Below are 14,548 nucleotides of genomic sequence, written 5' to 3'. Positions count from 1 at the left end.
TTAAAGAGCTGGATGATGGCAATGAATCCTCAGTTTCTGCAATGAATGTTGCTTGTTCTATGCAGCTAATTGCAATGACTGGAGGGGACATGTGGATGCCCCATGAATATGCTTCTGTTTGTGAGCTGTGTACATTTTGCACACTGAATATGCCCCATGCTTGTGAGCTGTGTACATTGTGCTGTTGGTGAATCATTAGCCTCTATAGCATGGCTGACAAACAAAATTCCAGCAGTTCAAGATGATGGACCACGTACATTCACCCACACACAAACACACACGCGCAAACAAACACAAACATTACAATAAAAAATACAAAACAATGCTGCTGTGTATAGTTATGTCATCAGAGGAATATATTGTAGCCAACCATGATTTGAAAGTGGGCATTGAAGAAGGCATTGTAGGGAACAAGTATGTTGTACTGACAAGAACTATGGCCAAACCACCTCCAGCACACGGCTACAGCAGGGAATGGGATGCAGAAATGGAGATTGTGCTGCCTTTGCACTCTTTATAATGTCTGTAGATGACATTGTCAAATGCATTTAATGCAGCCAGACACACCAGTGACCTTCCCAGAGCACTTGGAACAATGACATGAACGACAGCCTCTGACTCACAGATCACAGATCACAGAGCGTGTTGTGGCTTCAATTTGGCTTTTCTCTCTCTCTATCTCTTTCTATCTCTGTGCATGTGTGTGCATGCGTGTGCATGAGTGTGTGTGTGTGTGTGAGAGAGAGAGAGAGAGAGAGAGAGAGAGAGAGAGGTTGCTGGATTCACTATTGTTTGTGGAAATTCTCTTAAACCACAATTTTATTTCATAGAGCCCGCTCACAGCTGACATTTTAACCGGAATGTTCATCTGTTAAGTGTAATTCATACCTTTATAACTGCCATACTGGGCTGACACACTGCTGTGAGAGGCAAAGTAAAGAACTCTGTGCTTCGCTGAACAGATCGTTCCCTTGTTAGCAGGCAACCTGCACGAGAATGGCTTCACTTGTTATTGGCTACCTGTGTAATCACTCATTTTAATGAGCAAGCAGTCCTCATTTATTACATGGGAGGGGGGTCCTCCATTTTCTCCACAGGTTCAAAAAGAAGATGACAGTGATTTTAATCATGTCAAAGTGTGTAATGAGTATAATTATGAGTGAGGCGCTCGCTTCACTGCTTTACTGTAGATGCAATGGTATTTTCGCCTACCCTGCCTTACTGACCCGCTCTGCAGGCTGTGTAGGTGCTATAATCAGTTTTTATAAACAAACGTGAAGTTTTAGCTCATTTTGAAGAAATAATGTACAAATAAAAAAGTTGGATTTTACTTTGGGAAAGAGGAGGATGGGCTAACTTATAGCCAGTACTAGCCTCTGTTGTAATGGCGTGCATCAACTTGAGACAAGCAGAGTTGTATGCTGCAGCAAATGCTAGCTATATGTTATCAGGTACAGAGAGCAATTTTAAATAAGGAATGGCTCAGCTAACTTGTTGCTGGAGCTAACTTACCTACGTTGAGTTAGCCGAGCCTGTCCTCATCGTATACATACTTGCATGTTGAGAAATGTAAAGGCTGCAAAATAATGTTGAAAAGATGCACACATGGAGTTTCCTTTGGCTTTATTATTTGGCTTTATCTGTGTAAGAGTCATAACTGAAATTGCGGAGACTGTCAGGAAAGGCTGCTACTTCCGGTTTTATAGTGGTAGCGTAACCCTCATGTCACAAGCATACATTGCGTCTCAAATAAATAAAGCAGTGTTCTATGTCCTTGTGTTCTTGGGAGTGCGGTCAAGAAAACTAAACAAGAATGTACTTCACAAGAACTCAAGTCTGAACTTGATGTTCTTGGTATTGAGAAACATTCCAGGTGTCGGGCTAAAACAAAAACCTGCACCCACGCAGGTTTGATTGGATAAGATTGGACACTTGAGCTTGAGGTACTGAAATCGTAAGGAAGGTGCATCTCTCTATCAGTCTCACCTGTGCAGACCCAGAAGCAATGTGCGAAACCGTTTTTGGGACTGTTTGGGAGGGTCGACATCATGATGAAATGTATGCCTTTAGATTAGACCGCTTTTATTAAATTGAGGGTGTGAGAGGGAAAAAAGGCAAAGTAAGGAATATGTGATTCTGGCAGCCAACCCCTCTGGTGTTCTGTCAGATTCTTGTTTAACTGCATTTTTAATGACAGGCTGCTGACATTGTGGTGGTGGTAATGGTGGTGGGAGGGGGGCAGTGCTCATTATGGTGGGTATTTCAGTGCACACACCAAGGGATTAAGTGTATCATTTGCGTGAGGATGGAGCTCTCTGCTCTCATCAGAGGCACTCAGCTCTTAGTAAGGATGAAAGATCCTCCTGCCAATGCTATCAGACAGACCTTAAACATGCCCACCCCCCGACTCCACAGTGCCTTGTCTGTTGCCTAGGAGACAAGGGTAATCCACCCCCCGCTGCCAAATACACTCAGACCGCTAACTCAGGCAGGTAAAACAGTACTCTGATGCGCTCAGACTCTTACTCATTACAGTACTGACCATGGAGGAGAAAGACCATGTAGGCAGAATCAGTGAACTCCCAGGAATGGCATCCATGACCTCTAGAGCTTCTCACATTGCACTTATGTGGGGTTTCTTTCTTTTTCTCTCCTGCTCTGTCCCTTTCTCTATCTCTCTGACACGCACACGTAGGGACGCGTGTATGTTTTGCATGACTGCGCATGACTCTGGCAGCTATGCACACATTAGTACGTACGCTCTTGCACAAACATACACTCACACAAGCACATTCCTGCATTTCTCAAACACATTTAAACATGTCAAAATGGCATTTCATGACAGGGTTGGACAGTCCAATTACAGTGAGTGAGCATTGAATTTCATGGCATGTTTGTGATTTTTTTTCTTTTGGTTGGGTTTTAAGCATATTTCGCATATCTGCCATGATGTTTCATACTTCTGGTAATCCGAGAAGCGGTTCTGAAATACACTGATGGAGAGCAGACAGTTTAATTAGAAGAGGAAGGGTGTTTGATCTAAAAATAAACTCACACATGGGAAATGCTTCTGGGCAGAAATGAAAATAAGTTTAACAGTTTGTCTGAAATAGAACAAGTGAAATTGACAAAATTATGCTGCTATGAATATCATAAGAAAGTTACATTTAGATATGGAATGGAATATATAGCATTAGAAAAATGTAAGTCGTGTTATATTGAGATTTAAATACAGCACATTGACAATGCTGTAAAATTACATTCTGGCCAGGATGAATACGAATATTTTTAGAAGTGGAATTCGCAATGCTGCATCAACAGAAAGACTTCTGTTGTCCCCAGAGGCAGGGAACTCCTCATCCCCCGTGACAGCTTTCTGAAAAGGCTTTTCATTTGAAAGGTGCCTGCCTTTCCACGTTTTTGATGGTGTAATAAAATGTTATGGTGCATGCACGCTTTTGCAGAAAATCTGCTGGTGTTATCATAGCTTTGATCTATAGCTGGCAAGTCCCATGTCCCCATCTCCAAAAGGTCCTCCCCAGTGCTTCGTTCCAATCACCTGGATTTGCTAATGAGCACAATTCTTCAGCCAGGAGGTAGAACTAATTAGTGAAATCAGCTGGCTGAGTTCATGGGTAGAAGAAACACATGTCAGGACTTTTACTTTTTGGACCCCTGGAGTTTCCACCACTGTATAAGTTATTAGTGTATTTTCAGGGGGATTTTACTTTGGATGGAAATTCAAATGTCCTCTAATTGTCTGGCTGCACATGCTGTTCATTTCACTGTTGGCAGGAAATAAAATGAATGGATGTTGCACCTCATCCATCCACCTCTCTTCCCATCCAAACCCTCTACTGAAACATATGGAATCCATCAAATCTATCAAAACCTATTAAAAAAGACTGAAATGTAAAAACTAAAAACTAAAATTTACATGATCTGAGAATATGACAAAGACAGAAAGGTAGATATATAGATTGTCCTCATATACAAAAAAAACAGTGGTGCAGTGGGTAGCACTGTCGCCTCATTGTTCGAAATCCGGCCTGGGCCTTTTTGTGGGGAGGAAATCCCATGTCTGCCTCTGGGTACTCTTGTTTCCTCCCACAGTCCAAAGACATGCAGTTAGACTAATTGGAGACTCTAAATTGTCAGTGTGTGTGATTGATTGGTGAGTGAATGGTGTGTGTGCCCTGTGATAGATTGGCGGCCTGTCCAGGGTGTGTTCCTGCCTCTCGCCCAATGCACGCTGGGATAGGCTCCAGCGACCCCTGCGACCCTGCCCAGAATAAAATATTTGGTCACAAAAAACCTCCACCCCGTCATTGAAATGTAATATTATGTAAATGTGTAAAAGTGTACACATGTCAATCATAGTAACATGTCAATCATAGTAACATGTCAAACATAGTAATACGATTTATTGTGCCAGATTGAACGTTGGACTGGATCCGTTTCTCGACTGCTTCTGTTGCCACGTTTTTGGGCGAAAGGAGTGCTGGAAATAAATTAAACGAAGCCCGCCGAATCAGCCACCGGGCCGTCCCACTTCTCCTCCTTTCACACTTTCAGCAAACATTACAATGCATTCCAGCGTCAGAAAATATATTTATAGCTAGATTCATCATGGAGCCAAAAAATGTTCTATTCTTGGACACCCAAGGCCCCCAAAAATGTAGTCAGTTAATGCATGTTCAATTTATGATGTACTGAACAATGCATATAACTTTATAAATAACTATAAAATACAATTTGAATAATGCAAGCAACTTATTTTAATACATTAATAGTAATAGCATAGTATTCACGTTACTTTCCTCCCAAATGACTGCAGACTTCATTGAAAAATCTTGCGGTGCACAATTTGAATGGGGTAATTTTAAAAGGCTGATACTGTTGCCAACCCATTCAGTAGTCTAGCTGCAACCTACTCAGCCTTCTGGTTAGTAGGTACCGACTGCATGGAAACTACATTGAAAGGATTAGTATTTTCTTTATTGGGTGGACTTGTTGACTGCATTCCCGCCGCATGGCTTTCAAAATAAAAGTAAATGGCGAACGTTCTTTTTTTTTTTGTTGGTACAATTATTGGGGGGACACTAGTTTAACTGTTTCCAATATTGGGACAGACATAATGTCCCAATTGGCTACTTAGTCATTAACTACAGTACCTGCAAGTTAAACAGTTTTACCCACTGAAGCTCCTGCTGAATGTGCCCTAACAACCATCCCTCTTTCAAAGTCACTGAGATCTTTTCTTCTAGTCATTCAAGTCAAAATACTTGGCAAATGGGCCTGCCCATTATTTCTATACACAAATGTGAGCATTCTGGGATGTTACTTGTTTAATTTACTCAGTAACCACACCTGTGTGTGAGCACCTTCTTTCAATATACTTTGTATCCCTCATTTACTCAAGTGGATCCTTTAGTTGACTGTATCTATCAATCCTTATGTCTGTTGGATAAAAGGGGATGGGGGAGGAAAGATTTGGCATCCAACAAGGTTGCTGTAGGCATGACTAGGCAGCATAGTTGCATCCAGTCAGATAAAACTTTTTTTTTTTTTAAGGTGACTTTTTGCCAATTTGTTTCACATACCAAAATATAGGAAAATGTCACTGCACACAGCTTTAACAGGATGAGCTACCCAGCAGCCCCCAAGTGAGTTTGCTTTTTATCTTTATATCCCATTCCCCAGGATCACAAATTTTATCTGTGTATCTCAAAGTTAAGAGGGCAAGCAGTTCTCTGTTCTCCATGTGGTCTTGAGTACAAATGAGGCGGAATCTTCTCTCATCTCCCCTGGTGATGCACATCACTAATTTAGCCATTTAGAGTGATGGACTGGCACGAAGGTCATTTACCGTCCCTGTAATGCAGGCTGCGGCCTGTCAGCAATAAAGCCTTTCTGCGCTGCGCCTTAGAGGGGACGTGGTGTGACCGGGTGGTATCCTAGCAACACAGCGCTGCCACGGCCAACGGGGAAGTCCACTGTTTCTCCTAAAACACTTTTATATACCCCATTCAAAATGCACCATAGAAATCATGGCAAGAGTGGGATGAAAGAAATGATGAATCTGCCCTGGTCCTGGAAGGCCACAGTACCTACAGTGAACCCATGTGAACCCATGCTAATCACTGTCTTGACTGAACTGAACAAGATTTTTCCATCATTCCTGAAAAAGAAAGAGGTATTTGTGTTATTTGTTCATGTAATCTGGGTCACACTTCCCGTGTCTGTGAGACTTGGAGAGAAGTGAACTGAACCAGCCCTTTGTCCAAGTTGCCAGCTTTAGGGAGTTTGGGAGGTAGATGAATGAGCTTAGACGTGTGCTAAAACCTCACTGGGTCATTCTGTTCCCAAAAGCATTTTGAGCCAGCGCAGCTTGCAGAAATGTTTGGATCAACTGGTGAAGACAAATGCTTCATGGTTCTTGTAGATCATGGAAAATTGCATGATCCACATTTTTCACACAAATCTTTTTTCCAGTATTTGTATTCTTTTCTCATAAATTTTAAACGTGCTGTTATTTTTATAGGCCTGACCCCTTGCTTCAGTGTCCTCCATCAATTTGGGAGAAATCAGGACTTCACATCCAAAGTGCACGCTTTGTATGTTTAGTTTCAGGCAGACCATACACAGGTGCCTGATTGGCCAGAGGAGTCATGATGCAGCAGGCACCACCTAAGTGATTAAGCCCCTCCTTCCCTCTATGCCAAAAAGGCCAATTATACACAACCCAGCGGGACTGCAGGCCACAGTCAGCCATGCCACAGTGACAATTTTAAATATTAATGAAGCACATGCTCAGAGTGAAAACTGGGGGTCTGTAGATAGGAAATTGATTGGGTTTTTTTTTTTTAAGCTTTTCCGGAAATAATTATATGATCGTATCAGAGTAAGTATGCATACAGGGTGATGTGTTATAGGTAATATAACATCTATGAATACAGCTAGTTATAATTACAGAAACAATTCAAGGTCTGAGATCCATATCCATATCCATCTCAGGAATTAACCGACAGACTCATAGAGTTCATAGCCCAGCTCTGTGATGTAAAGCTACATAGCTCTTGTTTTGTTTCTTTTGCTGCAGAGCATGGGGAAAGGCTCACTGTGGTGCATAGAAGCTGAATACAGACAGAATCTCATCCAGGCGCTGAAGAAGACGCCCTTTCACCCCCATGCCCAGGTGCTGACCACGCCCTCTGCTTCTCTGCAGGCTTATCAAAGGTAAGACAGACTTTCACTGAAGGTGCTGGCCCCTCCCTCTGTCACTCATTCACTCACTCCTTCCTTTGTCAGACTTTTCTTGTTCTCTCCATCCTTTCTGCAGACTCTAGCTTAAATCAGCCTTCACTCTTTTGTTCTGATTTATTTTCAAACACATGCAGACTTTTTTCAAGAGAGCTTAATTTCACACTCCAATTAGTTATTTAAGTGAAGTGAAAACCGTAAGGTCAAATATTTCACACTCCACTGAGACCTTTGTGCAGATTATGGGAAAAGATTACACTCCCATTAGATATTTCAATATTTGATGGCAGTGTGGTAAAATAATTCACACCTGAATAAGATAAGTTAATAATGACAAAAAGGTAAAATAATTGCTTGTACAGCCGTCGGTGCTTTTGAACAGACACTGATTAAATGTGAGACAGACTAGGCGGGTAGAATAGGTGCCAAGATGGCAGGACATTCTGTCGTGGGACTCAGTATTTGCCCTCAGATTGGCATCTATGGTCCTTGCTGTAACCATATGGTTTTGGAGCTGCAGCCTTTTGAACCTAACTCAGCATTACACTCAGCTCAGTATCACTGACATTTACTTCCCTGTCAACACAGGAAAATAACCTTCAGAATAAAATGAGCTTTGAATAAAATTGCCATGCGACCTCTCGTTGGTCTCAGGAGTAGACCCAATCTTTGCTTGTGCATGAAATAAGCTCAACAGAGAATGATGTATTAGTGAGGATGAGTGATATGTAGTCAGTTCCAGTTTTATTTTGTATTATTATTATTATTATTATTATTATTATTATTATTATTATTGTTATTATTATATAGCACCACATGTGGGCAGGCGCTGTATTCTACTGGATCTGTATTTTTATGCAATTTTGTGAAATTTCAATGAATTCACTAAACTGCGCCTGCGACATGCCCCGTAGCAAAATTTTGTTTTGTAGATTTTACAACAGGGCTGCCACAAACCAATGTGCATATCATATGCAAATCAGCACATTTCATTCAAAATGGTGTCGATCCTTCCCAAACTTGGTGGCCACAGACATGGAATGCAGTAGAATAGAAAGCATGAATGTTCATCAAAACAATGGAAACTTTCTCATAGTTCTTGTAGCGTTGATTAAACAGTTATACTACACATAAAATACCTCAGCAAAGCTTTGCATTGACAGGGTGAATGATATGGTGACCATATTGATTTTTAAAAGCCATGTCTCAGAGTTTTTCTCAGTCACTTTGATTTTTATTATTATTTTATTATTATTTTTTTTTTTTTGCTTGGATGCAAAACCTAGTTTAACATTTATTGAATCAACAATCAGTCCCTGTACATGCTCAGATTTGGAGCAATGGAGCAAGGAAGAGGTGAAGAAAAAGTGCAAATGAGAAGAAGAGGGACCATAAACAAAGATGGCTCTAGAATTGCGGTGGTAGAATAGGAGATGTGGAAGGAACATCATTGGTCAAAGAACCACTGTAAATGTGCCAGGCCAGCATAATCACGTGCCGCAATCTCTAGTGAGGTTGTTCTTTCCCACATCCCCACAATTTGGCCATAAAACTATAATTACATGCCATTCCTTGATGCGATGCACCGGAGTGTTATGTCACTAGAAGAGAGGATGGTTTGGAACCCACCAACATGTGATAATGGAATCTCTATCCCCTTCTCTCCATTTCTCAGTCATTCAGAATAATTTTTCTCTTCATGGAGGTTGAAGGTATATAATAACTGGCCATGTGACCAGATGTCCCTCCTTGATACAATGAATGCTGGTTGTCAGGCAGTGATAGCCGATGATTGCCAAGGATGGATGGATGGATCACTGCAGGACATTGTTTTCCTTTCCAGATTGTGAGGGAAAACTTTCGATGTGATGTTGATGAGAACATGTAGTCTGATCTAATACGCTGTCAAAAAAGGGTTAATTGGCTTGTCTCCATAGGGGAACCCTTTTTAGTTCCTCTACACTGGGTGTGAAAAGGGTGAAAGCTCCCAGACTGAACCATTTTGCCTGATAAAGAACGCTTGTGCTAGATAGGGTTCCTTTACGGAGACTAAGAGGAGCCTTTTGTCACGCTTTCTTCAGAGAGTGCAGAAAGAATAATCTGAAAGTGTAGTATACTATAATGTATTTTTCTTGCCATTTTGACCTTTCTTTGTTTACACAGAAACAGATTTTCCATCATCAGTTTGGTGTACTTTATTCTCTGTATTTATAGCATCATTCAGTTTCTGTAGAGAAAAGTAGAATAAAGTAAAGCCTTTTTTTGCCATTTCTGCTCTTAAGTGGAATTCTTTCTGCCATAGTCTTTGGTAAAGTCCTTTTAGGAAACAAGAAAACACACCCACCATGCTTTGGTAGAATGTATAGTTACATAAAGGGCAGCAGAACCCTTTCAGAAGTGCGAGGTCGAGCATAATTCCTTCACCAATATCGACACTATGGGCCATTAGCTGCTCCGCATTACACACCGTACTTATGTAGCAGCAAGTAGCAAAACCATTCAAAACTGTTGTCATGTGAAGGTACATTAATAATTGTAGTTGGAACTTATTAAGCCATTTATTGCAATTATTGATTGAAACTTTACAAAAGATAGCAATTTATGCTGTTTTGATGTTGTGACATGTATTTAATGTTTTCGCTGTCATTTTTCAAATGAAATTTGTAATTTTGGCAAATGCGATTTAGTTTTGGAGACTGTGTTAACTGTTTTGCAATAGTGGCTTCTGTTTGGAGAAATACTAAGGCAAGAACAACTGTACAAAAAAATCTAAATAAAACCATTAGACCTTGACAGTTGGAGCATTTAATATAAAAACATCTCATTGTATATTACATTTAATTACATCCCAAAGTGATTATCTAACATCTGTTTACTTGTTTTTGTTTCATTCTAAATAAATGAAACAGAGGTTCATACATAAATGTCTATGCTTTGTCATCATGTAAAACATATGGCAACTGCAAAAGAATACAAGGGGATCTTATTCCCATCTGAATAAATATGTAAATTAATCAATTTTGTTATATGGGCACACAGTGTTCTCAAATTCCTTATTATAAGCTTTTTATTTATAATGATAATGTATGGGCAAAGTACTCAATTTTTATGATTATGGCTGCATGGTCATAGGTACTTGGACCCTAAGGGTCACTGCTTGCAGCTAGTTATAATAACTATTTTTCTATATAGAGTGCTTTTCACCAACTCAAAGAGGCTGTAGAGAGAGAGAGAGAGAGAGAGAGAGATAAAGAATGGATAGGAGGAAGGTGGTAAAATTGATTCAACCATTTGCTCTACTAAATGGGTGACATCATAATGCATTTCAGCATTGTGTATGCTTATTCTCTGAATCATGCAGGCTCTGGCTAATGAGGCCAGAGCCCTTGTAAAAGACTTTAAGCTTCAGCCAGGGGATCATTAGTAATGGCCATGTACTGGGTCACAACCAAAGCACATCTGGACCATCTGGGTAGGGTGGGATGGGTTGGATCAGGACAAACAGCTGGTGTCAGGAAGCTGCTGCACATCATCCCCTGTCAGCCTATTGGCTTGATGGTTGCCATGCTACTGGGAACGCCTCCATGGCAACATAGCCAACCAAGGCATTGGCAGTTACATCACAGGACAATTCTGTTGCTTGGCAAAAGGGGACAGGCCATTTGCGTAGAGGAAATACGTTATCGCCCTGACAACAAGTAACGTGCCTTGGCAACAGCAGATGGCTTGGAGCTTATTTCAGTTTTTTTAGACCTGCTTTTCATATTATTTTTTTTAAATCCATAGATCCGTGAATTATCGGAGGTGACAACTTTAGGTTTGGAAGCTTTAGGAGATTAATTTTGAATTTGGCTCTTTGAACTGAAATAATGAAGAAAAAAAAAAGGTTTCAAATTCAATGAGGGGTGGCCTGTGGCTCATCTTTAACACAGGACCTTTCAACCTTGAAAAATAAAAATAAATAAAGTGCAAAAACAAATCGCATTCAAAAAGGGCTTTTTTTGTTTTCCCAAGGGGAAATGTGTACAGTTAATTTTATTATTTCAGATTCATCTGTTCTCTTATGATATGAGCTTTCTCTCTGGCTGCTGAACTGCTGAAATGCCTCACAGTTAACTATGAGTCTCTCTGAGAAACCAAAACTGTTTTTTTTTCTGTCTTTTGTAAAAACATGTTTTGATAAGGTATTTTGATTTTTAAATTATTGTTATTTTATGTGATGTTTCAAAACTGAAATTGGGCAGTATTTGTGATTTGCTAGTTTTCCTATTGGCCTAGACATCTGTGATATTGATTAATTGTATGTAATTTTTAAGGAGAACAGGCAGTCCAGTCACCTTTTTTCCACTTTACTGTAATCAGACAAGGGGAAAGTATTACAGATAGAGAAGGGATCAGTATAGAATGTGTCACAGCTGAGATTCTCTGGCCACACGGGAACATTTATATGAGCTTGAGAATTGGCTGACCTGTGGACTATGCAGAGTCTCATCCCAGTGGTTGAGATTTTGAACATACTGTATATCAGCACTGATGGTATGGCCAGTAGTATTTATGTCTGTACCATAGACTGTACAAAAATATGGACAAACATCACCTGTGACTGTGACGTCACCCATTGACTATACATGGGCTTGATGGAAAGTGTTCTGAAGCCCAGGAAGTGCAGTTAATGGCCGCTGCCATGTTGTACAGATTGGAGCCGGAGAGGGACATGATGTCCTCATCCACTAAGCACGTGGGGTACAGTGACTTGGCAAACTGCCCGTGGCTCGTACCCACAATATTACAGTCGTGTCCAAATAACGCAATAGCTTAACAAATCAGCAGACAGGAGATATTAGACAAAGAAAAAACACATATTGCGACTACATTTTCGTGTGGAAAAAAATTATTGACTTTGTATTCTTCCCGTATTGTTGCCATTGACTTACATTGAAACGGGAGGCTGAAACGCCTATACTGGAGCCGAAGGCTCTGGTGCTAGTGAGCAGTGTCTGTCAACAAGAAAAGGAAGTGAGCTTCAAATATGCAGCCGTATTTTAGCTGCTTGGTCTGTTTGTGTATGGTATGTTTGTGCACGAGAAAGGTTTGTGTGTGTGAGCCAGTGTAATAGTGTATGTGTTTGTGCATGAACAAGGTGTCCATCTGTGTGCATGTTGATTGTGCTGCATCAGTAGTCCATTCAAGCTCCTGACTTGTATTTCTCTGTGGTGGAAATTCAAACTCACAGGCCAGCTCAGCAGTGTAGCCTACTTTCTGTCTGTACTTTCTGTACTTTCAACAGGGCCAAAAATAACAAAGCCATGAAATTAATGTCTTTGTCCATTAAATACATATTTTAAAAGGCTGTTTTGGGGAATATTTTTTTCTTCTGAGTGAGGTAAAAACAGTGCCCTGATGTGTCCCAAAGAGAGGGTGAGGGAGGTCAATAAGGGTCTGATTTAGGGGCACATGGGAATTATTATTATTATTATTATTATTATTATTACTATTACTATTATTTTCTGGCTATAATTATGTGAATCACAAGATATGGGAGCATGTTTTTTGACTGTCTCACAGAGCTTGACCCAGATGCAATATCCTGGCATAAATATCCTTTTTTTTAACAGAAATGATGTCATGAGGAAGCCATGTGGCAGTGAAAATATTTTCAGAAATATTATTTTATTTTTATTGAATGTCCCTTTTAGTGTAGGTTTTATCATAGTAGAATATATGAGCTTGACACCACAGACTCATGTCCCCTATAGTCGAGAAGAATGAATTGCCAGGTCTTGGAAGACTGTTATTATATGTGATATACGGAACGGTACAATGCTACTTTGATAACGGGACAGAAATCGTATATAGTGATAACAGCGGTAATTAGCTGGTACTGAACTATGCTTGAATTACCGTGAGACAGAGCCTTTATGTACTGTGTAGTGAGATTTATGTCATTCACCATGTTCAAAAAAACAAACCATAAATCCTTCCTGCTACCAAGGAAAATCTTCCGTAAAGATAAGGATTTGCTCTGAAAGTTTCTAATCTAATTTGATGAAAAAGTATTATGTTTAAGTCGGCTGTGAGAGACATACTCGATTCATCCATTATTAGTAGCAAAGGCAGAGCCCAGCATGTCTGCTTAAGCCGCGGACGGAAGCGGAATCCTAGCCGCACACATGGCAAAGCGATTGCTAATGTGGCACATTTTTAGTGCTGTGGGCAGCTGAAAATAATCAGGGCCCATTGACTGAGTAACTGTCTCAGGAGAATGTCCTTGACTGACTGCACTGCTGTGACTGTAGCTCTCAGGTGTGCTGTAATGCAGATGATTAATGCCAGAGCTGGAACAGACCGTAATACAGTTGCCGTAATCAGCGGTCACTCTTGACTACTTCAGCAAATGTCCTCATGTGCTTACGTTCTGGGTTGCACATCTTTCCCAGGTTTATTAAATCATTTACCAGCTCTCTCTCTCTCTCTCTCTCTCTCTCCAGCATATCCAGTCCTCCCCTATGGCCTGTCAGTCCCTTCTTCAGGAGAAATGGAGGAGTCCTCCTGCAAGGTACCAGAGCGTTGTGACATCGTTTTGTTTATCAGTGCTTTTGTCCGTCTGTCCTCCCTGACTGCCGGCACGCCCTGACTCGTCTCTTTATCGTTTCCATTCACTTCAAAGCCTCTGTTTGCTCAGCAGACACTCCCTACCCAGAATAACATACACAGTTCATATTTTTAAAATGTCACTTTTTTTTATACAGCTGGATATTTACTGAAGCAACCCAGTGTTGCTTTTGCGGGTTTTGTTTTGCTTTCAGCTCCAAAATTTGGATTCTGGCAGCATCCCCTCCCAGGTATCTCACGAGCTGTAATCCACACGGAATTTGTCTTCTGTTCTCTCCATTCGCACAGTGTCTGTCCTGGGAGCCTCGCACCGAAGCTGCTGCTATTCATGGTTGTCGAGGGTAACACTACAGATCAGGTCTAGCGTGACAGTTGCTGGACATTGAGGGAGAGTGAGGCAGAACAGGCAGCTTACTCTTGAACAGGAAGATAGCCTGGGTGAAGACAGCAAAGTAGAAGGGTCTCTTGGAGGAATGCCTTTTCGTTTCCCTTGAGGTCAGGTCAGAGACATGAAAAGGGAAAGGTCAGGAGAAGTGCTAATAAACAAACCACATAAATACGCTGTATAAACACACTATTTAAACACACAGTATAGACACAGTGAATAAACAACCTATACTGTATAAGCATGTTTTATGAACACACTATATAAATGTGCTTTATGAACACACTG

At 40.7% G+C, this 14,548-nt stretch overlaps 1 protein-coding gene across 2 annotated transcripts in view; it reads left to right on the top strand.

Annotated features, from left to right (window-relative positions):
• Positions 1–14,548, top strand: part of LOC118230432 (forkhead box protein N3-like) — a 47,647-nt gene that overhangs the window by 14,974 nt on the left and 18,125 nt on the right. For both annotated transcript variants that reach the window (XM_035423446.1, XM_035423444.1), the window contains exons 3-4: positions 7,103–7,239; positions 13,752–13,819. In XM_035423446.1, coding sequence (XP_035279337.1) covers positions 7,103–7,239; positions 13,752–13,819 — 205 coding nt within the window. The remainder of the gene's footprint in view (positions 1–7,102; positions 7,240–13,751; positions 13,820–14,548) is intronic.

The sequence above is a fragment of the Anguilla anguilla genome, chromosome 6, assembly GCF_013347855.1.
Source record: "Anguilla anguilla isolate fAngAng1 chromosome 6, fAngAng1.pri, whole genome shotgun sequence".
NCBI lineage: Eukaryota > Metazoa > Chordata > Actinopteri > Anguilliformes > Anguillidae > Anguilla > Anguilla anguilla.
This window is presented reverse-complemented; position numbering and strand designations above follow the sequence as displayed.